At 38.5% G+C, this 23,438-nt stretch overlaps 3 protein-coding genes across 3 annotated transcripts; 1 reads left to right on the top strand and 2 right to left on the bottom strand.

Moving 5' to 3' along the window:
* Window positions 1-12,966: 12,966 nt before the first annotated feature.
* LOC110227710 lies at window positions 12,967-15,688 on the bottom strand. Its single transcript, XM_021023013.1, has 2 exons — window positions 13,712-15,688; window positions 12,967-13,631 (listed from the first exon to the last, which is right to left on the bottom strand). Exons 1-2 carry the CDS (start codon window positions 14,393-14,395, stop codon window positions 13,047-13,049), a joined length of 1,269 nt encoding a protein of 422 aa, XP_020878672.1. The 5' UTR covers window positions 14,396-15,688; the 3' UTR covers window positions 12,967-13,046.
* Window positions 15,689-17,831: 2,143 nt separating this feature from the next.
* Window positions 17,832-21,341, top strand: LOC9310514 (pre-mRNA-splicing factor SYF1). The gene is given in 5 exon segments (XM_021021350.1): window positions 17,832-17,962; window positions 18,061-19,901; window positions 19,904-19,924; window positions 20,096-20,548; window positions 20,722-21,341. Coding segments are annotated over 4 exon segments (2,760 nt in total). The 5' UTR covers window positions 17,832-17,962; window positions 18,061-18,071; the 3' UTR covers window positions 21,178-21,341.
* A 77-nt stretch (window positions 21,342-21,418) lies between these two features.
* LOC9308396 (sec-independent protein translocase protein TATA, chloroplastic) lies at window positions 21,419-22,853 on the bottom strand. Its single transcript, XM_021021351.1, has 2 exons — window positions 22,494-22,853; window positions 21,419-21,658 (listed from the first exon to the last, which is right to left on the bottom strand). The coding sequence occupies exons 1-2, from the start codon at window positions 22,800-22,802 to the stop codon at window positions 21,524-21,526; spliced, it is 444 nt and encodes a 147-aa protein (XP_020877010.1). The 5' UTR covers window positions 22,803-22,853; the 3' UTR covers window positions 21,419-21,523.
* Window positions 22,854-23,438: the final 585 nt, after the last annotated feature.

The raw sequence follows: 23,438 nt of genomic DNA on the forward strand, positions 1-23,438 counted from the left end.
TTCATATCTTTTGGGATTATTTTCAACCAAAACAACTTCGCCCGGTTTGCATGCTTTACCATCCTGTAGACATTCTCATTTGCAAACATTGTTTTGCCTTAACATACGCTACAAGGTTACGTAATATGTGTTAACCAACCTATATCTTTAGGCATCATTAAATTAGGGAGTGTTTTACGTTTAGTATGTAACTTATGTACTCGTATTTTTCATTGCTATATGTAAAATAACTCTATGTCGTTATTGTGGTTTTTGAAATATGTGTGAAGTTAAATTATATATAATGTCCATCCTTTAATTTAAATATATTTCTCTAACCAGAGTTGTGTAATGTAAGTAACTACACTAAGTCCAATGGTAGTTATTGACCAGAAAACACACTACAGGAAATTTGACTATTGATAGCAGAAAAGGATAGCGTTTTTGATGTTTATGCTATCTTTGAGTGTACCGTGTATTAAAGATAGCGTTTGGTTATTTGTAAACGCTATCAATGTTACAAGCGGGAACCAAAAAATTTGACGCGGGTCGAAGAAATTAGTAAACCGCTATTGAAAATTAAAAAGGGGGAAAACAAAATTTCGTTTTACTAAGGCACTCTCTTTCTCGATTTTTATCTAAGGCAAAATTAGATCTGAGAGAGACTCAAACTCTCTCTCGATTTCTCGCTTAGTTCTTCCGCCGTAGATGCGTCTCTCTCGATTTCCGCTCAGCTCTCACTCGATTCCTTACTCTCTCAACTTGATTCTCCCTTTCTCAACTCAATTTCTCAATCTGTAATTGGTTTCTCTCTCTCCCGTAACTCAATTTCTCTCTCTCGCAACTCCATCTCTCTCTCTCTCTCAACTCGATTTCACTGTGGAAACCCTAATCTAGGAGTTCACTCGATTTCATACTCTCTCTCACTCGATTTGGAGCTCGCAACAACTCGATTTCTCAATCTCAGTCGATTTCTCAGAAACCCTAACTAAGGTGGGTAATTGTTTTCGAATTTAGCTTTGCTTGTTCTCTTATGTGTTGTTGATATGTATTTCGGTTTAATGTGAGTGTATGTGGAGCTGTATTGTTGGTCTTGTTCGATGATGGAGAAGTCTTGGGTTTGGCTGCCAAGGTATGAAGTTTACAAGACTGTTTAATTGCTTATGAACTGTGTTACAGATTGCTTATGAACTTTTTAATGTTTGCTGCTTACAGGCCTAGTAATGAGTATCAGATAGGAGCTAGAAATTTTGTGAATGCAGCAACAACAAGTTTGGGTAATCCTAGTTCTATGTTATGTCCCTGCATAGATTGCCGGAATTTGTCTCATCAAGGAACAAAGACAATGTATGATCATCTAGTGATTAGGGGAATGGAGTTCCCATCGGTCCAGAACTAGAAGTCAACTCAAAACCGCTAAAAGGACCTATTATTTGCCCTATTAGGACCTATTATTCTAAAGTACCATTGGAGCTCCTTTTCCCGACAACAGATCGGAGATTTTACTTTCTCAAGTCATACGTCTTTTGTTCAGCCAACAGTGTTCCGCTCTACTTATTATTACTTACTAGCGCCCTTCACTTCAACTCATACATACTACTTTTTGACTTTCAGCTTATTCCCAAATCAAAGCTACTTGCTTATAAGAGAAGAGCAAGGTGCGTAGCTGGCTTGTTAAAAAGCATGGAAAGGTATCCAGAAAGCACAGTAACAGCTATGATATAGGCACCCTCTCGCCTAATACCCACTACTAAGGATTGAAAGTAGCACAATCGGCTATAGAACTCCAGATCTACGAATAGCCAGAGCCTAGCTTGATTACTGGAACTAAACAGCAAGCTGCTCCTACCTTACTTATCGATAAGGAGTACAGGGACTGAGTCGACTTCTTTTAGTTCTCTTTCCCCTAGCAGCCTTTCCTTCTTGCTTAGAGCTTCTATTCCTTTTGCATTGCCCATCATTCTACTCAAAAGAGGACGAAGGCTACTTTCGGGACATTGGTTGCAGCGATTTGTAGACCAATAGCAAAAGCAGCAACGATTCGATGCTCTCTTCCTCCAAGAGCGCATTCAAGGTCTAATGAAATTCCCGGATTGAGCATTCTTGGCTAAGTATTCACTGATTCAAGATTTCCGGTCCACGGTAACCGATACCCCTATTAAGCAGCATACACATTGAGTCAACTCTGTTCACTCCGAGGCCATTCAATCAAGGAGATAAGCGCTGATATTCCGATCTGCCTAATTCAGTCTTCCGTCGGCGAAGTTTTTCATTTCAAAATAAAGTGGAAACTGAGGACTGGGCTAAGTCTTTAATTTCCTCTATGTGAGGAATTCCATTCGCCTTATAGATCAAGGAGAGTTTCAGCATAGATGAAGTAGTGCCCTGGTAGCTCTTCCGAGGGCTGGTGCTTTCCTTCCCTCCCGGGCGAGAAGGGTAGGTTTTTAATCCTGGCTCTCTTCTTTTATCTTTTTGGGGGTTCTCCAGTTTCATAATTAGAAATCTTGAGCAGAGCTTGTGCAGCACATTAGTTCACTCTTTGGCAATCCTTTGAATCTTCTACTAGTGAAGCAGCCCTAGCGTAGCAATTTTAGTTTTCCTTCCTCCACACTTTCGGTTGATAAGTCAAGCACATAAAAGGATACTTCTTTTCGGAGGGATTTATGATGGATCACGGATGTTCCAACAGATGGATCTATCGGGAATGAAGAAATATCGAACAGGCCTACGTCTATCCAAATGCTAAGCCTTGTCACTAGCCATCTATGGTATCCTCGGTATGACGATGAATGTCTCTAACCTAGCTAGAGCCCTGTTGAGATCCTATTCTCTCGTATAGTCAGTTACTATAGACCCTATTCCGCCCTTTCTTTTCTACATTCCATTTTTTATTGAGCCGAATCACTATCATTATATTATATATTCATTGTTGGTTTGGCTGCTGGTCTAGCGAAGCAACCTCCTTCTATAGTTTATTTCTGGCTGGCCTGTCGGAGTCCTATTATTGTAGATGACAAGGAGCTATATAATCCCTCTTCTTTTCCAAGAACAACGACATGCTCTTAGATCTGGAAGGCTAGAAGAGAGTAGCTCATGCCCTAGAAGTCCGATCGTATAATATCCAAATGTTTCCCCGGAGTGGTTCAAGCTTATGTGACCAAAGCTGGAAAGAAAGATTCTTCTAAACTTTACCCAAACCCAATGCCTGACCATCGATGGTAGAGCGGTCAGTATGATGACGGAGAGGTCCTGTCTTCAAATCCTAGGCGGGGTTCCTTAGAATGATCATACTCACGAAGATGGCATCGAAAAGCTAAGGTAAAGGCAAAGCTACTCCACCTTCAATTGTAACTAGCCGGGCATCAGAAAGAGCACGAGGGTAATGCCTGTAAGACAGAAGCACTTCCATTTTATGGGCTCTCCAACTGGCTCAAAATAAGGACTGGGAGGCAAGGAAAGGAGAAAAAATTTCTCACTCCCGGAAGTTTTGGTAAGGACGTCAAAAATATACGTCCGAGGGTTCAATTCAGTGATCGGATGCCCCCGGACTAAAGTCAAGATTTCATACATATCGAAAACAATAGCTAGATACTCTGCGGGACCTCTTTGAGAAGCTCTCACTGTTCATACATTCTTTCTAATTAATCGTTTTACCGGGAATACTATAGTGTAAGATTCATTCCTTTGTTCACAACAATTGCCCGCAAGATGTTTCTCTCTACGTTGGATGATCGGAGATCCATGGATCACTGACGGTATCTTCCCATGGCTAAGCGTCTAAAATACTTTACTATATCGAAGATTTATCTCCTAAAGTGTTTTCCCTTTGTCAGAAACAACCTCAAGCTTGGAATGGATCTTACACTATTGGTTTACCGGCCTACGCGGATCGTACGCAATGTACCTGACCTAGATTGCGAGGCACTACTTGGGCCCTAGCTTCTCGATGCCAATTCCGTAATGAGGCTCTTCTTCGATTAGATTGAGATCTGATTTTCTTCTCTTACGATATTATCGATTTCTAGATTGAATAGGAATGGGTCAGCACGGTGCAGCGGCAACTGAAATATATCTAAACGGATTGCGTGGTACCCCCGGACCGAAGGAAGGGCTTCAAAAATGAATTGAATCAATGAAATGTTGCTTGGTCTTCACTGAGAACTTGAGTAAGGAGTAGATTCTTTTGGGGTAACCCGAAAAAGGCTTTTTTCTAGGCAATCGACCACTGCATCTGCATTTCACAAAAAGATGGTTCCGCTCGCCACAAGCAAGCCCTTCCCTTTACAGGGAAGCTTTCACCCTTCCCCATCGAGTCGAGTAGCCTCGAATAACTCTCTTCTCCCTCTTTACTTTCGCGTACTCCTCTGTCTCTTTCTTCTGTCCTTTGTCCTTCTCTTCCGAGCAGTAGCAGCAGCGGGAGAGTCGGTAAGTCAATTGAAAGAGATGCTCATCTGCTCTGGTTAGCTCGGTAGAGTGGCAGGCGAAATCCGTCTCTCTTTATAGATATAGAATAGGCGGCTAGTCACTTCTTACTCGTGTAGTGAGAAAATCCTTCTTTTTTTCATGATAATAGTTTTTGACTCTTTATTTTGAAGCAAGGTGGATCTATACGGGAACCGGTAAGTAGATAGTTAGAATCGTATTCTTCTTTCTTCTTGATTGTTTGCACGTTTGTATGAGAATAAAGCTCATCTCCTTCGGTAAGCACATATAGGGTATCGAGCCCTCGGCGCTTGAGAGGACCCCGGGGAGCTCTTCTGTGATAGGCTCCGAGTTCCTGACTCTACTAGGCAACTAAGACATTAGATGAGGGAGTGCTTGTCTGTTTAGCGCTCTGTAGTTCATAGATTGGATATTTAATTCTCCGAAGATGAGTCTCCCTCGAGCCTTACTTCCAAGCACTGCTTCTATAGTCAACAAAGAAGTAGGGTTTCAGACTTCGTCATGAGTTTTACCTTCTGTTCTAAGAAAGAATGCCTGAGCTTCTGTAGCGCGAAGACAAGAACTAGTCAATTTATTATCTCCAATCTGGATAACCTTCTTCCTCCATCCATACACTGACATCAGTTACTGAAAACCGAGATATGGGCATAAAGAAAATCAAACTCTTTGCTTTGAATAGCTATCCCGTCGTACTCAAGGGATGAAGGAAGTGAAGTTGAGTTTCCTGCCTCTATCTTCTAGTTATGTACCTTATAGCCCGCCTAGTCCCCCTTTTGGGAGGAGTAGTGCCAGTAAGGGTAAGACTCTCATATGATCATTCCTTGTTTCCAGCCATCGATTGAGTTGCAGTCCTTTGCTCAACCAGTTACACGCCTGTTGAATTGGACTTTTTTCAAATTGACCCTTCAAGCAGTCTTACAGCCGAGTCTTTCTTTGTTTAGTTCAAAGAGGAGTAGAGGGTTTGCTGGGAATTCCTGGTGGAAAAAGATCGTGAAATGGCAATGGCTTTTATTAGTCAGATCCGCCCTGGATGAGAAATACAAGAGGAATCCGTGTTGGTGCTTTCATGGTGATAGGAAACTTGCTCAGCCAGATGAAGATCCAAGCTCTGAGTTTGAAGCTTATGATTTGATTATAACAGCCTTCTTTGATAGTGATTCAAAGCCTAGTAACCATAGTGAAGATCAGAATGATGATGTTGATAGTGTAGAAAAATCTGAGTTTAGAAAGAAGCTACAAGATGCTGAAACTCCTTTATATTCCATCTATCCCAACTACACCAATATATCTGCAATCATGGGGCTTTACAGGATTAAAGTGAAGAGCGGTATGTCGGAGAACTATTTTGATCAGTTGCTCAAAATGGTTCATGATATGCTTCCTAAGGATAATGTGTTACCGAGATCAACAGATGAGATGAAGAAGTTTCTGAAAATATTTGGGTTTGGATATGACATGATACATGCATGCAAGAATGATTGTATCCTATACAGGAAGCAGTATGCAGATATTGAAACCTGTCCAAGATGTAGTCTCTCCAGATGGGAAAGGGATAAGAATACCGGTGAAGAAAAGAAGGGGATTCCAGCAAAGGTTCTAAGGTATTTTCCAATTAAAGATAGATTTAGAAGGATGTTTAGATCCAAAAGGATGGCTGAAGAGTTGAGGTGGCATTTCAATAATGCAAGTACAGATGGTACAATGAAGCATCCAGTTGACTCATTAACTTGGGCCAATGTGAATGATAAATGGCCTGAGTTTGCTGCTGAACCAAGAAACCTCTGCCTCGGCCTTTCCACTGATGGGATGAATCCTTTTGCCATCCAGAACACGAGGTATAGCACATGGCCAGTATTATTAGTCAACTACAACATGCATCCGACATTGTGTATGAAGGCTGAGAACATGATGCTCACTCTTTTGATCCCTGGGCCAACTGCACCGAGCAATAACATTGATGTCTACCTAGCTCCATTGATAGATGATCTGAAGGATTTGTGGCATGAAGGTATTTTAGTTTATGACTCTTTCATGAAGGAGAATTTCACACTTAGAGCAATGTTGCTATGGAGTATAACTGATTATCCAGCATTAGGGTCATTGGCAGGATGTAAAGTCAAAGGGAAACAGGCATGTATTGTGTGTGGAAAGGATACACCTTCTAGATGGTTAAAATTTAGCCGTAAGCATGTGTATTTGGGCAACAGAAAGAGGCTCAAACCTGATCATCCGTACAGAAGAAGAAAGAAATGGTTTGATAATACAGTAGAGAAAGGAAGTGCAAGAAGAGTTCAAACTAGAGTAGAAATTAGTGAGATGCTCAAGGATTTCAGAAATTATTTTGGTAAATGTATAGAGAAAAAAGGGAAAAGGAAAAGAAAAGCTATAATTGAAGATGAGGAACTATCAAATGATTAATCTGATGAAGACGGTGTTAAATGAAGGTGGAAGAAAAGGTCCATCTTGTTTGAGTTACTTTACTGGAAGGTATGTAATTTCAAATTTCAGTAATTGTCATAAAGTTGCATATCATCATATTGAACTAATTCTTCTTCTTTTGTGGTAGGATATGCCGGTTCGTCACAATATTGATGTAATGCATGTGGAAAAGAATGTTTCTGATGCTATGTTGGCTATGTTGATGCAATCTGTTAAGTGAAAAGATGGAGTGAAAGCAAGGAAAGATCTCGTAGACATGGGGATTAGACAAAAGTTACACACACAGGAAAAAGGGAAGAGGACTTATTTGCCTCCAGCTGCTTATTGGCTGTCCAAATCTGAGAAAACAACATTTTGCAAGAGGTTAAGTTCATTCAGAGGGCCTGATGGTTATTCTGAAAATATATCCAATTGTGTTTCAGTGGATCCTCCTATGATTGGTGGATTGAAGTCACATGATCATCATGTGCTTCTCCAGAATCTCTTGCCAGTTGCTTTGAGAGGATTACTACCAAAAGGTCCTAGAATTGCAGTGATTAGACTATGTAATTTCTTTAAAAGGTTGTGTCAGCGAGTTATTGATCCAGAAAAGCTAATATCACTGGAGGCTGAGTGTGTCGAGACCGTTTGCCAACTAGAAAGATATTTTCCTCCATCCCTTTTTGATATAATGTACCATCTTCCAATACATCTAGCAAGGGAGGCACGTTTGGGTGGACCTGTTCATTTCAGATGGATGTACCCCTTTGAAAGGTAATCATCTTTTAACTTTGAAGATTTTCAGGTTGTATTTCAATAGTTTACTAACATAGTATATCCGTATTTGGTTGAGGTATATATAGGTACATGAAAACACTAAAAGCATATGTCAAAAACTTTGCAAGGCCAAAAGCTTGTATGGCTGAAGGTTATTTAGCTGAGGAGTGTATTGCATTCTGCATGGAGTTTCTACAAAATTATGTACCAGTGCAAGTGGTATTAAGTGATAAAGAGGGAGACATTGCCCATAGATATGTTCTAATGAACATGACAATGATGAATCCATATGTAGAGTAAGTTTGTCTTTTGTCTCATCTTATTTCTTATAGTTTAATGTTTAAAACTATCTTTCTGATATTTTATAACAGTATGCACATTGAGGAATTGCAATCAATGGATGTAAGATGTCGTAAAAGTGAAACTCTTTTACGGAAATTACACGTAGAGAGGTTCTCACAGTGGGTAAAAGATAAGGTTAGATCGACTAGCTGATGATATGGTATGTAGGTTAATATTTGATGTTATTTTTCACATAGCTAGCTGATGTAGTTTTGTTACCTGCAGAAGAAAAAAAGTTCTGACCCAAGCAAAGTGTCAAGGAGAAAAGTATGGGCAGCAGGACACACTCATTCAGATGGGAGACCTGTGAGACCAGAATTTGCAGATACTGTTGTAAGTGACATAAGATTAATATATGTAATTTATTTTGTATAACTCACACTAACTCTGTTTTCACATTTGTGTCAGGAAAAAATAAAATCTATTGATAGTGAAATGGCATCTACAGCTAGCACTAGCATTAGAGAGGATGCTGTGAGCCAGGTGTTAGGAAGAGACAAACCTGGAAGGGTTAGAGGGATGGGCAGAGGGATCACTGCAACAAAGCTAGCATTCTTACAGGCTAGAGATGCACATGTGCATAAGCTTGAGAAAACGCAGAAGGAATTGTTCAACAAGGTTGAAAATCTCAAAAATAAACTTCAGATCTTGACTACTGGGAAGAAGGTTAGTTAATCTTTAACTCACATTGGTCAACAATGCTTGATGAGTCCAATGTATGGTTTTAATATTCAACTTCTTCTGTGAACAGCCTGATGATTCTTCTACCTCGGAGCTGGATAGTAGTTGTAGACAGGATGTTCGTAGGTGTCAACTACTGGATTGGTACTCAAAAGAGGAGGTTGTTGTCGGTGAAGGAGAGTACTGTTCGTCTGAACCAATGTACAAGGTTGCTGATATTCCAATTGGTCCTAATGCATCAGTTGTCATTGTTAGGTCTGTACTAGTAGAAAATGCTTCTCTCTGGAGGCCAACTAAAACTGTTGGATCACTTACCCAAGCTGTGGGAGTCAAAATAGCATGGCCAGCAACCAAAATCAAGATGGTTGATTCTGAAACTGATAACCAAACTTCTGATTCATCGGTAAAATTTTGATTTTGGTTGATTTTTATGAAACTGTATTATTATTATTCCGTGTTCTGATATATATTTGTTTTTGACTCACTTAGGTACATGACCTGATCATCATCTACGATTGTAATGCGGAGGAGAATGAAATAGTTGCTGAGGGTCATATATGGTCTACTGATCCAACAGAAGTAATTAATGATATTCCTATTGGTCCAAATGCTGCAGTGGTGAAGGTTGAGAAGGTGGTTAAGAAAGATGCTTATCTGTGGAGACCAACTACTGAAATATACTTGATGGAGCATGTACTTCAAGATTATATTGCCTGGCCAACGAACAAGATCAATACTCAACCTTCAAGACAAGCATCACCAAAAGCATCATCACCTAAGGTATAATTTTCAGTTACTGAATTTTAAGTTAGGTCAAAATGTTATATGATGATCTTGAGTTGATCTTTAATTTTGTTCTGAGTGGTAGAGTATAAGCTGCAGCGTCGCTAACAGCTCATCAAATGGAAAGAAGAAGACACAGTCCACTGCTAACAACTGCATGTTGTTGGACTGTGAGAACTCAGGAGAGATCGTTGCAGAAGGTATAGTCATGTCATCCAATCCGGAAGACACAGTCCACTGTAAACCCTTAGGACCTAATTCTAGCAAGGTATGGGTTAAAATTATAAAGATTGGAACAGCCAAAGTATGGAGACCAAGTGCGGAAGTGGAATGTGTTGCTGATGCTTTAGGTACAACAGTGGCATGGCCTACTGATAAGATTGTAGGGTCTTGAGTTCAGCACAATTGTGTTAGAAACAAACTAGGGCTCTTAGCTTGGAACTTGAACTATTGGTGTTTATGTTGGCTAGCTTATAAGTTTATATGCTTCTGTTGGAACTTGAAATTGTGTGGTGTTTATGTTGGTTTGTTGGATTGAAAAACTAATGTTATTATAAGTTTTCTTCTTCACTTCATTTTTCGTTTTGGTTTAACAAAATATTTGCTCAGGAATCCAAACAAATAGCAGAAAACAAACGCTACAATAAGTAATATTAAAGATGTTATAAATAGACTAAAAATAGCGAAATATAATCGCTATTGTATACACTTAAATATCGCGGACATAGAACGTTATTGTTTATCGACATTAAATAGCATGCTAAAAACGTTATCTAAAGTGTCAGACATTTTATCGTGGGGGATGACACAGCATTTACCAAAACGCTATCGTATGATACAGTAGCGTTTTTCGGGCGCTATCAATAGTCAAATTTCCTGTAGTGACATAAATATAGTCACAAAGTAAAATGTATCTATAACAAGAATAAGACAATTTACAATCTTTCTAACATGTTCAGTCCGCTATGTTTATAAGTTCAGCATAGTGACTCTGTATCCACTCATTTCAGAGGTGGTAGCATTTATGATATAGTTAAGGAACAGCTGCTCACGTCTATTCTCACCCACTGTTATTAAACACAAGTAGATGATTATTTTTACCCATCTATATACGTTGTAAGTAAGAGGATGTGTTGAAAGCATTTGAAACAAACATAAACCCTAATGGAAAAAATGGATTGCTTCCCACTGCCGATTCTAGCTAACATTCTCAGCCGGATTGGCGAACAAGGTTTTCGTTTGCTAGGTCCTTTCATTGCTGCAGGACCCACTATGAAGGAGGCAGTTTACTCAAGGGAGGTCTTACAAAATACTGATCTAAGTGAATTTATCTACAATGGTGAGCTAGCAGCTGAAACCTCGATGTTTCGGCCATTCTTACTGAAGTGCTATGAGAAGGGTAACATCACGGCACTCTTTGTGGAATCTCTCCGGAGGCTGACTCAGGATGGTCCATCCCAAGACGCCCTTGATATGTTAGCTGCATCCTCTACACTAAACCTAAACGCACTCTTCGCTTTTGGGATGATGCTCCTTTGCTGTGGAGCAGTAGAAGAGGGTACTACGTCGTTGATGCCTTTCTAGATAAGGTGACTGACCTAACCAAAGATTTCCTCATTGCAGATCAGGTCGAGCTACAGATCAAATCAATGGGGGCAACCGGTGCTTGTGTTTTCTACCGGCATTTTAATTTAGATCAACTCGGTCCGATTTGCAAGTTAGTCAATCCTCCAATTTTGATATTTACGAACATTGCTTTGCCTTTAATTACGCAGTTAGGTTTCTTAATATGTGTTAAACTCCGATGAAAACAAGTACCTGAATTATTAGTCTTGTTATTTATTGCCACTACTCTGTCCTATTGTTCTGTTTCAAAACTCTGTCACTTAAATATACAATATAATTATGTTGTAATGTTATCTCCTAATAAGCTTTAATAACCTTGTTTCTCAATTATGAAAGAAATATCTCTAACAAATAGATACTAGTTTGTTCTCCCTGTTAAGGGCCAGTAGGTTTCATGACAAAATACTAGAACCAAAGTAGAACAAAATACAGTGTCATGATTACAATGGTGCATACTCTAATGGGTAAGATTCCGAATATGCACCCTTGTAAAGTTGCACACGGCACACACTACATGTTAACTCTAGATTAAGAAGGGTCATTCTGGGAGATGAACTCTACACCTACGGTGTCAACACCACGAGGGTCTTTAATTTGGATGAAACAATCGGAATTTGGGACCTCATCAAAAACCTCTGCAGCAAGCTTCAACCGAATACCAAGCATGGCTGAATCGTACAAACCCTCAAAGCTAATACCAATGGCCAAACACTCTATGAATTTGACAGAATATACGCCACAATCTCCTGTTTGATAGTTTTGGGGAGCTGTTTTTACCCTGTAGATGGAGAAGGCTGAAGCACCAAGTTTTTTTCTCTCTTCCACATGTGCCATAGCTTGAATCAATGCAGGTATCATCCTAGTGAACTGCCTGCAAGCTTCGTAAATTTCCACATCAGTGTAGTAGGACATGATGCTATCATACACTTTGATCCTCCGCGTCCTTAAATTTATCTCCAGAGCTACCCAATGATCTTTCCCAATGTTGTGAGTAAGGTACAGAATATCTATATCCTTTACCCACTTCTTGTATGTCTTTCCATTAGGTGGAGATTCCCCATTATACACTTCAATATATTTATCAGTAAATTTTCAATTGGAGTCTTTATCAAACTTGATGTAATCTACTGCCCACTGATTCACAAACCAGGGATCAAGGAATGCAATTGGGTGATGGTGGTTCCTCTTTTATGCATCTGCCAAGGGGAGAAGTCTTCTGATTATGCAACATCGACTTAGTCATCACTCCCGCTGAAGATTCTGTATCTCTTCTATCCCAATCAGCCTCAGAGAAGGGCTTGAATTGTTTAGCAGGAGATGACGTTTCACCAATCAGATTATGCATTACAGAGTCACGCATTAACCCACCTTTTGGATCCTTTACCAAAGGTGACATGCTCCCTGAATCTTCCTCCATAAACAACTTCTTGGACGTCTTCGTTGGGTCATCACATTCTCTTGTCTTTGATTTCTTTGAACCTGCTTTCCTTTTACCCTTACCCTTTTCCTTTTCCCTCCTGACGACTACGGAAATGGGATAACCTTCTTGAGAAGTCTGCTTCTCCTGATTATGCCATGACTAAATAAACATAGTTCAATAATCTAGACAACAAATATATAGTGAGATTAAACAAACATAACCATTAAAAATGCTAACATTTAAGTCTCCATTAACCACCCAATTCTGTTTTACAAGTTCACTTTTAAAAACAATGAGTTCAGGATTCAGAAATCAGAAGTAATAAACAGACATAAACTTGACCATTACAAATGCTAACATTTAAGTCTCCATTTACCACTCAATTATGTTTTACAAGTTCACTTTTAAAAACAATGAGTTCAAGAATCATAAGTAAATAAAGAGACACAAGCTTGAAAAATGTGACTCCCAAAGCAACTAACTTGTCGTTTTCTACATACATAAAACAGGCTCTTTGTGAAAATTTTGAGAGTATATTTACCTCATATGCTTCCTAATTAAATAGAGGATGTACACATCATACCTCATCGTTGGTTCCTGTCCCTTCTTCTGAACCATTTGCAGAATCTTCTTCGATCTCATCATTCTTCTCTTCTGCCTTGTTCCTCAGCTTCTCCACATCATCCTGCAGATCTGTCACACTCTTCTTCAGCCCTTCGCATTTTAGGTCTACTTTCTCAAGCCCAGCCATGAAATTGGTGTTCAATGTTTTCATTTCTTCAGACAAACTGCCTATCATCTTAAAAAGTCTCTTCATTCCTTGTTCCTCCATAACCTCTTCCCCACTATCATCACTCACATCTCTTAATTGCTTCCCACTATTAGCTTTCTTCTTTATGCGTTTCTCTGTCTCTGCTTTTCTCTTCTTAGGTGGGTCAACAAAATCATCCTCACTGTCCACTTCCTTCTTCCTCTTTCTAGTTTTCTTCCCAATCTCCGGGTCACCAAATCCACTTTCTTTTAAACCACCATTAATAATATCATGCAGGAGATTATCCACCAGCTTATTAGCACCTACACCTTCCCCATACACAGCATTCTCTCCAGGCCAAACAGGATAAATCTCTTCCACAGGCCTCACCACTAAATGCTGCACCTTGATCTATATGAGGAGGACATAAATAAGCTATTTAATTGTTATAACTACATATGGGTAATGAAAGTTGAGGAGAACAAACATACCTTCTTCTTTCTCAGTTTCTCTATCTCAAAGAAAGTTTTTAAACAGATTCTTGGACGACCACCATTCCATTGCAAGAGAGGCACTGGTTCTGGTTCATCTTCATCTTCATCGCCATCACCATCATCCGGTACTTTGTTCCCATGTGATTTCGCAAGATGTGGAATACTGTCAAATGCCCATATATTCAGGACATGCGGACAGCCATGGATAGCATATGAAGTTCTATCATAACTCAAAACTTTTATTGAAGTAATAAGCTCCTTAAATCCAACTCGACCCCATGGAAATCTCTCAAATGCCTCTGTGTCAAGCACTCTCTTGGCATAGTCCAAAGGTATCCTACTTGACCTAGATATCCCCAATATACCTACATGCACCACGAATAACAGACCAAGCATCTTCCTCTTTTGTAAACTCCAACTCCTACAACTTTTTAATGCTGACTCCAACTCATTCCAGTTTGGCCCCTTCTCTGCAGCCACCTTTAAATCTCCCCAAAACTCTCTGTGGTCAACCGCCACTATGTCCTCTACATCAATTTCCGCACAATTCAAAACAGTTATGTCTTCATATTCATGAAGCGAAAACCTAATTGGACTACCTTCAATGAGACACCAAATCTCATATGGCCTACTAATTGTCAATGATGAGTTAACAGGTGATGCACAAGCTTTGCCCACCATACAAAAGAACTGTCAGCAAGCTTCAACAATACTCCCACTTTAGACTGATCACGTATCTGAGAGTAAGCATCTTCCCCAATCTTCTCTTTCAATCTTGCTAAACTATCCAAGGTGCAGTTAATATGCATGCTCCTTCCCTTCATCGGTGCTTTCCCTACAGCATAAAGTCTTTTGGGGTAGCTCTTCTTCGCAATTACTGCACAAAGTACAACTTCATTATGTCTCTCTTTTGTAACTTTACTACATATACTTACAAAGAAACTCTATCCCATATTTCTATCATTAGATTATCAACCCCGCCAAATTCAAATACATAATTTGTTACCTTCTTCTCCCATTTCTTCACTCGCTTGATCAATTAATCAATCCACGTCTTTATCCCATCGGAACATAAATCACAAAACAGAACGATTAGGTTTAAAATTATTCCAACAGCTAACTATTTCAAATCCAAATCCCTCAAAAATTATTCCAACAGCTAACTATCTCAAATCCCTCAACAGCTAACTAAGAAATTCTTACCACATTCGCCGCCGTTAATCGACGCCGTATCTTCGCCGTAACCTCGCCGTCGCCAATTGTACACAGATCCGTCTGTAAAAAATTAACGATTTCTACTATAAAATCATAGCAGTTTGATACTTTTGCTAACATAATAGCAGAACAACTCAAACTCATTAATTGAAACACAACCGGATATCTTACCAGAATTTCTCCCTCAGGCCCGACCGTTGTTCCCGACACAAAAACCAAACACAAACACTCTTTTCCACTTTCTCACTCTTCTTAGTTAATCTCGATTAACGGTTCTTTTTTTAATTCTAAATGGCAAACATGTAAATAAAATAGTTAGAGAGGCTTAAAAGACTTTTGCCAACTTTTAAGTATTATTTGAGTAAGACCCCCCTCCACGGGTGTTATCTCAATAATTAAGTCACTTTTAAGGTATATTTGAGCACATTTTCTCAAAAAGAAATGACAAAAACTTACAATTGGAAGTCTTTAGGGTTGTCATCAAAAACTTGGTAGCCCTCTCAATGTGTTGCTTTTTTTGAGTCCACCTTATGGTTTTGTTGCTTAATATATATTTTCATGAAGATTACAAATTATTTTTTTTGTCAAAAACAATGGCTACTTCTTTCCATTGATACCTAAATTTTTTATTTCAAAGCTGTAATTATCTTGTTTCTGTCGTGAAAAGAAAAGAGATTAAAAAAGACTTTAAATTTTACAGGAAGCCTAAAAGTATTGATGAAATCGACAATCTTCAACTTGATCATCGACTCCTTTGTTTTCTTCCCCTTTTTCAACCAATGTTAAAATCAATTGCTCATTTCAGAATACATTGATGAATAAAATCAAAGTATCATATCAAATTTAGTTTCAACTAGACTGATTGATAATAAAGATCAAATTTGTTTAAGAATAATATTTTTTCGACTTTCCATAGCATGTGGTTCTCGACTTTTTTGCAAGAAAAACAATCAGAGAGAAGCTTACACGTAAAGATTGATGGAAGCGGTGAGATGAAGGTGGTAGAATAACCACGAACAGAAATATTTTTGTTCCAAACATGATGCTTAACTAATGTGTAAATCTGAATGGAGGTACATTATGGATGTTGCTCTCGTAGAGGAAAGTTGGAGAGAGAAAATCTAAATTGGAAATCTGAATGGAGAGACCGCTATAGATTGTGGTCATGTTGCTTCCGTAGAGAAAACTTGAGGATAAAGAAAAATGGAAGTGGTCAAACGATACTCGAAAGAGATTTTTTAGAACTTAACCATCATATTAAGTAAGGAAAGAGAGTGGACGAATGTTTTACACAAAAACATTTATGATGAAACTGATTTTGATATGTAAAAACCTTTTAAGAGAATTTATCAAACCAAATCACTACCAAATTTTGTTTACTTAAAAGTTAAAACAATGTTTCTGGGGTTTTAAAATAGTTCTTACATCTTGTATCTGATTTGTCAGATTTTAGAATCTAAGAGTCACTCGGTATACAAAATTTCTCTAATATTCTTAGTACCGATCCTAGTTTTTGTTATCTTAATAAGCTAAAGTTTGTCAAGACTACCAACATTTGTTATCTTCCTTCTACTATTTCTTTCCTGTCAACTTGGTTTCAATTTTTCCAAAATTGATTAGTTTGTAATCTCTTTTCTGTTTATTGCAGATTTATGTTTTAACCTGTTGTAATCGTTCAGCTTTCTAGTAAGTTTATAAATGAAGTTTTTTTATATAAAAAAAAAAATTGTGATACTGTAATATTTTTAGTGTGATGTTTGGTGGAGGAGATTTTGATTTTTATTAGAATTTGTTTTAGTTTCTTAAGATCTCTGATAAAATATAATTTCTTTACATTGATGTTATTGTCAGAGAGTAAAACTTGGAAAATTATAAAGTAAACAAATAAAATAGAAGTAGAGCTTGGATTTTTTAAAACTTACGTTTATAAGAAAAGGAAAATATCTCGAAAATCAAAATCCAATTACTAATTTATGAATGGAAGGAAAAAAAAAAAAAAAAAATTTAATCAGGTCAAAAAAATGTCGTCTCTCTCTTCTCTCTCCAAAATATTTCAGAAAGGGAGAAACTTCCCGAACAAACTTTTGCTTGCCGTCTAGTTTGATTTGGCGACACATGAATCGAATAGTTTCCCGTATAGCGGGCTCACGTCTGGCATCTCCGGCTCCTTCAGCGGGGTTGGCTGGCTTTCTTCCGGCAACAGTGGCTTACTTAGCATCGTCTCGGTCGGCACATCTCCAGCAGCGGTGGCTGACATAGTATCGTTTTGGCCGGCTTTCGGGTTTGTCTCAGTCGTTGTTTGACTTCTCTTCCCGGTGTATCCGGTTTTTTTTATTTCTTTTCAAGTTTTAATAAATCTTATCGGGAATGTGTTGATGGTATTGGTTTAAGCGATTTATCGCTTAATGAAGTGTATTATTCGACGCGTTTTCTTTTGAGCTTGCGATTACAGAAAGTGTTTCAGAGATTTGCAATTTGAGATGAAGAAAAGAAAGTGGTTTCCGTCGCATATTTATAATGCCTTGAACTGTTATTTCTAATTGGAGCTTCGATTGGTTTACCCCGATAAAAACCCAGAAGAATCCATGCTTCATATGTTTATCGGCGATGATTCCGTTACCGGAATCGGTGCTCGGACGGCAAAGGTTGATGTCGGATTACTTTGGTAACTCATCCAACACGTATTCTGGTTTTACCCAGTTAATGACACGTGGATTTTGATGAAGTCAAGATAAAGTTAAAGTTTCTTCTTCAATAGGTTTCTCTGATGGGCTTGTAACTTGTGAGGCCTAAAACTTACATGTAATCTGCGGTAGGGCTTTTTTTATGAATGGACCAGAGTGGGGGTAATTTCGTAATATTACAATATCAATAAACTTATAACAACACTTTAGCTAAAATCAAATCACTATCGTCTTCTCCTTTCCTCAACCCTAAAAAAACCTTCACGCCGGAGAACAAAAAAAACACTTCACCGTCGTTTTTGCCGTTCTTCACCATATCGCCGGCGATTAGGTCCTCACAGTCTCGCAGGTAAATCTTCTCAGTCTAATCAAAGCTTTCTCAATTCCCTGTAGATTCGTTAAACAAGCTCTCAAATCCCTACTCTTTTTCGTTTTTTTCTATTGTAGATCTAAAGGATATGGCGATTTCCAAAGATCTATACCCTTCTCAGGAGGATCTTCTCTATGAGGAAGAGTTATTGAGGAATCCCTTCAGCTTAAAGCTATGGTGGAGGTATTTGATAGCGAAAGCGGAATCGCCATTTAAGAAGAGATTCATCATCTACGAGAGAGCTTTAAAAGCACTTCCTGGAAGCTATAAATTGTGGTACGCTTATCTTAGAGAACGACTCGATATCGTTAGGAATTTGCCAGTTACTCATCCTCAGTATGATTCTCTCAATAATACTTTTGAAAGAGCTTTGGTTACTATGCATAAGATGCCTAGGATTTGGGTTATGTATCTTCAGACTCTTACGGTTCAGCAATTGATTACTCGGACTCGAAGAACTTTCGACCGTGCGCTTTGTGCTTTGCCTGTTACTCAACATGATAGGATTTGGGAACCGTATCTTGTGTTTGTGAGTCAAGATGGGATTCCTATTGAGACTTCTCTTAGAGTTTATAGGAGGTATCTTATGTATGATCCTAGTCATATTGAGGAGTTTATTGAGTTTCTTGTGAAGTCAGAGCGTTGGCAGGAATCTGCAGAGAGATTAGCTTCTGTGTTGAATGATGATAAGTTTTATTCGATTAAAGGGAAGACGAAGCATAAGCTGTGGATGGAGTTGTGTGAGCTTCTTGTGCATCATGCTAATGTGATTTCGGGTCTTAATGTTGATGCTATCATTAGAGGAGGTATTAGGAAGTTTACGGATGAAGTGGGAATGTTGTGGACTTCTCTTGCGGATTATTACATTAGGAAGAATTTGCTGGAGAAAGCTAGGGATATCTATGAGGAGGGTATGATGAAAGTTGTTACGGTGAGAGATTTTAGTGTGATATTTGACGTTTATTCACGGTTTGAGGAAAGCACTGTCGCTAAAAAGATGGAGATGATGAGTTCAAGTGATGAAGAAGATGAGAATGAAGAGAATGGCGTAGAGGATGAAGATGAGGATGTTCGCCTCAATTTTAATCTTTCGGTGAAAGAGCTGCAGAGGAAGATACTGAATGGGTTTTGGTTGAATGATGATAATGATGTGGATCTGAGATTGGCTCGCTTGGAAGAACTGATGAACAGAAGACCTGCACTAGCAAACAGTGTGCTCCTTAGGCAAAATCCACACAATGTTGAGCAATGGCATCGTAGAGTCAAAATATTTGAAGGAAACGCAGCGAAGCAGATTCTCACATACACAGAAGCAGTGAGGACTGTGGATCCTATGAAAGCTGTTGGGAAGCCTCACACGTTGTGGGTTGCTTTTGCCAAGTTGTATGAAAACCACAAAGACCTGGTCAACACAAGAGTGATTCTTGACAAGGCAGTCCAAGTAAACTACAAAAACGTAGATCATCTCGCCAGTGTGTGGTGTGAGTGGGCTGAGATGGAATTGAGACACAAGAATTTCAAAGGAGCACTAGAGCTGATGAGGCGTGCTACAGCTGTACCAACAGTAGAAGTCAGACGAAGAGTTGCTGCTGATGGCAATGAACCAGTCCAGATGAAGCTGCATAGATCCTTGAGGCTTTGGTCCTTTTATGTTGATCTGGAAGAAAGTCTGGGGACGTTAGAATCGACAAGAGCTGTCTATGAGAAAATATTGGATTTGAGAATAGCTACACCACAGATTATATTGAATTATGCTTTCCTTCTTGAGGAAAATAAGTACTTTGAAGATGCATTCAAGGTGTATGAAAGAGGTGTCAAGATATTCAAGTATCCTCATGTGAAAGACATCTGGGTAACCTATCTTACAAAGTTTGTCAAGAGATATGGGAAGACAAAGCTGGAGCGGGCAAAGAGAGTTGTATTGAGCATGCTGTTTCAATGGTAGCTCATCTATCCTTTATACCCCATACCTGATTAAAAATACTGTTTTTGTGTTTCTTGTCTGATCAAACAAGCACCTAAGTTAACTTCTTTAATTGGCCAGTTCCTCAGAGAACTTGTCTATTGATGTGAAAATATTGTGATCTAACTTGTCTTTTATCTCTCTTGCAGGCTCCATCTGATGCTGTCAGGACGTTATACCTTCAGTATGCTAAGCTAGAAGAGGATTATGGTATGGCCAAGCGAGCCATGAAGGTTTATGAGGAAGCTACCAAAAAAGTTCCAGAAGGTCAGAAGCTTGAGATGTACGAGATATACATTTCTCGAGCAGCAGAGATATTTGGTGTTCCCAGAACAAGGGAGATTTATGAGCAAGCGATAGAATCTGGGCTTCCACACAAGGATGTGAAGATCATGTGCATAAAATTTGCAGAGCTGGAGAGAAGCTTGGGAGAAATTGATCGTGCTCGTGCACTCTATAAGTATGCCTCTCAGTTTGCAGATCCAAGGTCCGACCCTGAGTTCTGGAACAAGTGGCATGAGTTCGAGGTCCAGCACGGAAATGAGGATACCTACAGAGAAATGCTCCGAATCAAGCGAAGTGTTTCCGCAAGCTACAGTCAGGTTAGTCTCTTTGATCCCTGGGTAAAGCATAATACTTTAGGGTGCTTTTGCATCAGTTTCCACTGTTTTTAGCATTCAAAGAAGCAACTCTTTTTGTCAATTCTGAGAATCCAGTTAGTGTAGTTATTGACTTGGAGTTGGAAACTGATTATATTTGATCATTTTTGTTTCAGACCCATTTCATTCTACCAGAGAACATGATGCAAAAGGACAAGCTGCTAGATGTAGAAGATGCAAAAGACGAGCTGAAGAAAGCCGGTTTACCTGAAGACGAAATGGCGGCTCTGGAGAGGCAGCTTTTGACTACTACAACAACTACCACCACAGCTGCAGCAAAAGATGGCGTAAGAAGAGTTGGGTTTGTAAGTGCAGGAGTTATCTCACAGTCTGGTGAGAATGAGGGGAAACCAGTGACAGGGAATGGAGAAGACAGCGAGCTTCCCGATGAAAGTGATGATGAGTCTGATGGAGATGACCAAGTGGAGATCGCTCAGAAAGAAGTCCCTGCTGCTGTTTTTGGAGGACTTGCTAGAAAGAGAGACGAAAACGATGAAGAAGCTGGCGAAGACGGTGCAGCCAAGAAACTGGGTGCACTTGAGAGGATCAAGAGACAGAAGCTTAATCAGTGAACAAGCGAGTCATAGACAATTAGTCTTGTGCTTCAGTGATTCTGGAACTAAAACTGAATTGTAAAATCCAGAAACATGAACTTAGAGAGGAATTTTGTATTCTGTTTTGTCTTAATTTTGACAATTTGTTGACTGAGTAGTCTGTATTTCCTCGGTCTCAACTAGAGAATTACATGTGAATTTTTGATTGTGCAGTCTCATAGTTTCTGCAAATCATTTGCTTTGACTTCAGAGAGTTTTATAGATTCAAAACACAAACTGATTATACTTTGCATAAGAAGGCTAAACTCATCATCACATAAAATTGTTGTAGCTACAGGAAAATGTAAACAATAAAGTCTCATCTTCATACATTCTCCTTTGAGCTTGAAGAAACCTCAGTTTTTTTCTCCTCTTCTTTGTTGCTCATTGTTACTTGAGATGAGTCTGCAACAGAATCTTCGGGTTCTATCTTAAGCTCAGACTCGAACTCTTTTGCAGCCTGCATTATACCAAACCACACAAGGCTTCATCAATGCAAGTAAAACGATAAAAGGAACACAGATACCACAAACAGGCAACCCATGAGAGCCATAACAATAACAAGAAGGTTTATCGAAAAAAGGAAGAAACTAATATCACTCCAATAATTAAATCACAGCTACATTGCCAGATTAACCTAACATAACAACATGCTTGATCTACACTATACAGCAAAGTCGTCAATGAATGACCTTACTGTTACAAGCTAACGATATGTTCTATTCTTGATCTACATACACTATAAAAGCAAAGTTCTCCAATCTTTGTGAGTGTTCTTTTCAGTTCCTCACAAATCCACAACAACTAAGCAATTGAAACCCCAAAAACACATTCATTTTACATCGATACCAACTACAATCAGCAAGCTATTCACATGATTTGGCACAAAACACTCCAGAATTGAATAAATTTTCTCCTTTTTTCAACCATCTTCTCTGAATCAACAAGCTTTTGACCTAACATAACATGTTTTGGTTCATAATATACAGCAAAGTTACCAATGAAACTTACTGTTTACAAGCAAATGAATGTTTTATTCTTTACTCGATATAGCAAAGTCACATATACCACTCAGTTTCCAATTTTTCTCTAGTGACATATCAATTCCTCACAAATCTAAACAGAACTAATGGAAAAACTAAGCACCTGAAACATGAAATTTCTCCTTTTGACCTTTAACATAAATTCCAACAACAATCAACATGCTTACCACAACAAAACTCCAGAATTTCATAAATTTCCCAACTTTTTCTCAATCATTTTCATTTTTCAAAACCAAATTCTATTTAGCAAACCTGTTGAAAGCTCTTGACGGTTTTGCCAATACTCTTGCCAATCTCAGGAAGCTTCTTAGGTCCAAAGAGCAACGCAGCGACGCCAGCAATCACAGCAAGCTCAGGTACACCAAGACCAAACAAAGCATTACAAGTGAGTCGCTTTCTCGTCGGTTCCTGTCGGATTCTCGGTCGAATCGCAACCAAAGAACGGTTGTTTGGTCGGGTCGTGACTGTGAAGCAATTGGAGAAGAAGGAAGAGCGAGATGATGAGAGGAGAGGTAGAGATACTGGTGGAGGAGAAGATAGAGTCGCAACAGATGTCGCCATTGCTGCTACTTGTTTTTTTCTTCTTCTGGTTCTAAATGTTATCTGTGTTTTTTGTTTTCTTGGTTTTATTTATCCAATATAATCTAGATTCCCATCTTTTTTTTTTTTTTTTTTTTTTTTGTCAACAGCTTTATTGGAATCTAGATTCCCATCTAAAAAAATATAATACTTGTTTTAGCTACTATATATAAAATTTGTACTTGCAAATCTCTTATAATACATGTATTTTTGGTTTTTGTGGTCTAAGTACTTTTTCATTTAAAATTAATACTAATCTGATCTGAATTAATTCTTTTTCGAAATGTTGAATCCGATCTGAATCAAATAGAAATAATCGATACGAAAACTAAACCATAATTTAATAAAGTTTAAAGATATATATATATATATATATATATATCGAATCCGAATTTGAACAAAAATATTGTTTGAAACCAGATTTTAAAAGAAAAATTAAGGCATCATTGAAAAAAACCTTAATCCAAACCAAAACGCTTCATATTCAAAGTTTTACTTTGGATACTATTATTTCTAAACCCGAAATTCTAACAAACTATCCAAAAATAACAAGCATTGCGGCCTAAAACCAAAAGTTATACCAAACTATTCGAAAATCCGTAAAATCTACACCGTTAC

This window comes from Arabidopsis lyrata, assembly GCF_000004255.2.
Source record: "Arabidopsis lyrata subsp. lyrata unplaced genomic scaffold ARALYscaffold_6, whole genome shotgun sequence".
In the NCBI taxonomy this organism is placed as follows: domain Eukaryota; kingdom Viridiplantae; phylum Streptophyta; class Magnoliopsida; order Brassicales; family Brassicaceae; genus Arabidopsis; species Arabidopsis lyrata.

What these genes read in the sequence shown, in the direction of transcription:
- LOC9308396 (XM_021021351.1), bottom strand. Translation starts at nt 22,802, where the DNA reads ATGGCGACATCTGTTGCGACTCTATCTTCTCCTCCACCAGTATCTCTA. An exon ending in CCGTCAAGAGCTTTCAACAG is followed by an intron (nt 21,659 to 22,493) that starts GTTTGCTAAATA and finishes GGTATAATGCAG; the next exon opens with GCTGCAAAAGAGTTCGAGTC.
- LOC110227710 (XM_021023013.1), bottom strand. Translation starts at nt 14,395, where the DNA reads ATGGTGGGCAAAGCTTGTGCATCACCTGTTAACTCATCATTGACAATT. An exon ending in AGAAACTGAGAAAGAAGAAG is followed by an intron (nt 13,632 to 13,711) that starts GTATGTTTGTTC and finishes CTCCTCATATAG; the next exon opens with ATCAAGGTGCAGCATTTAGT.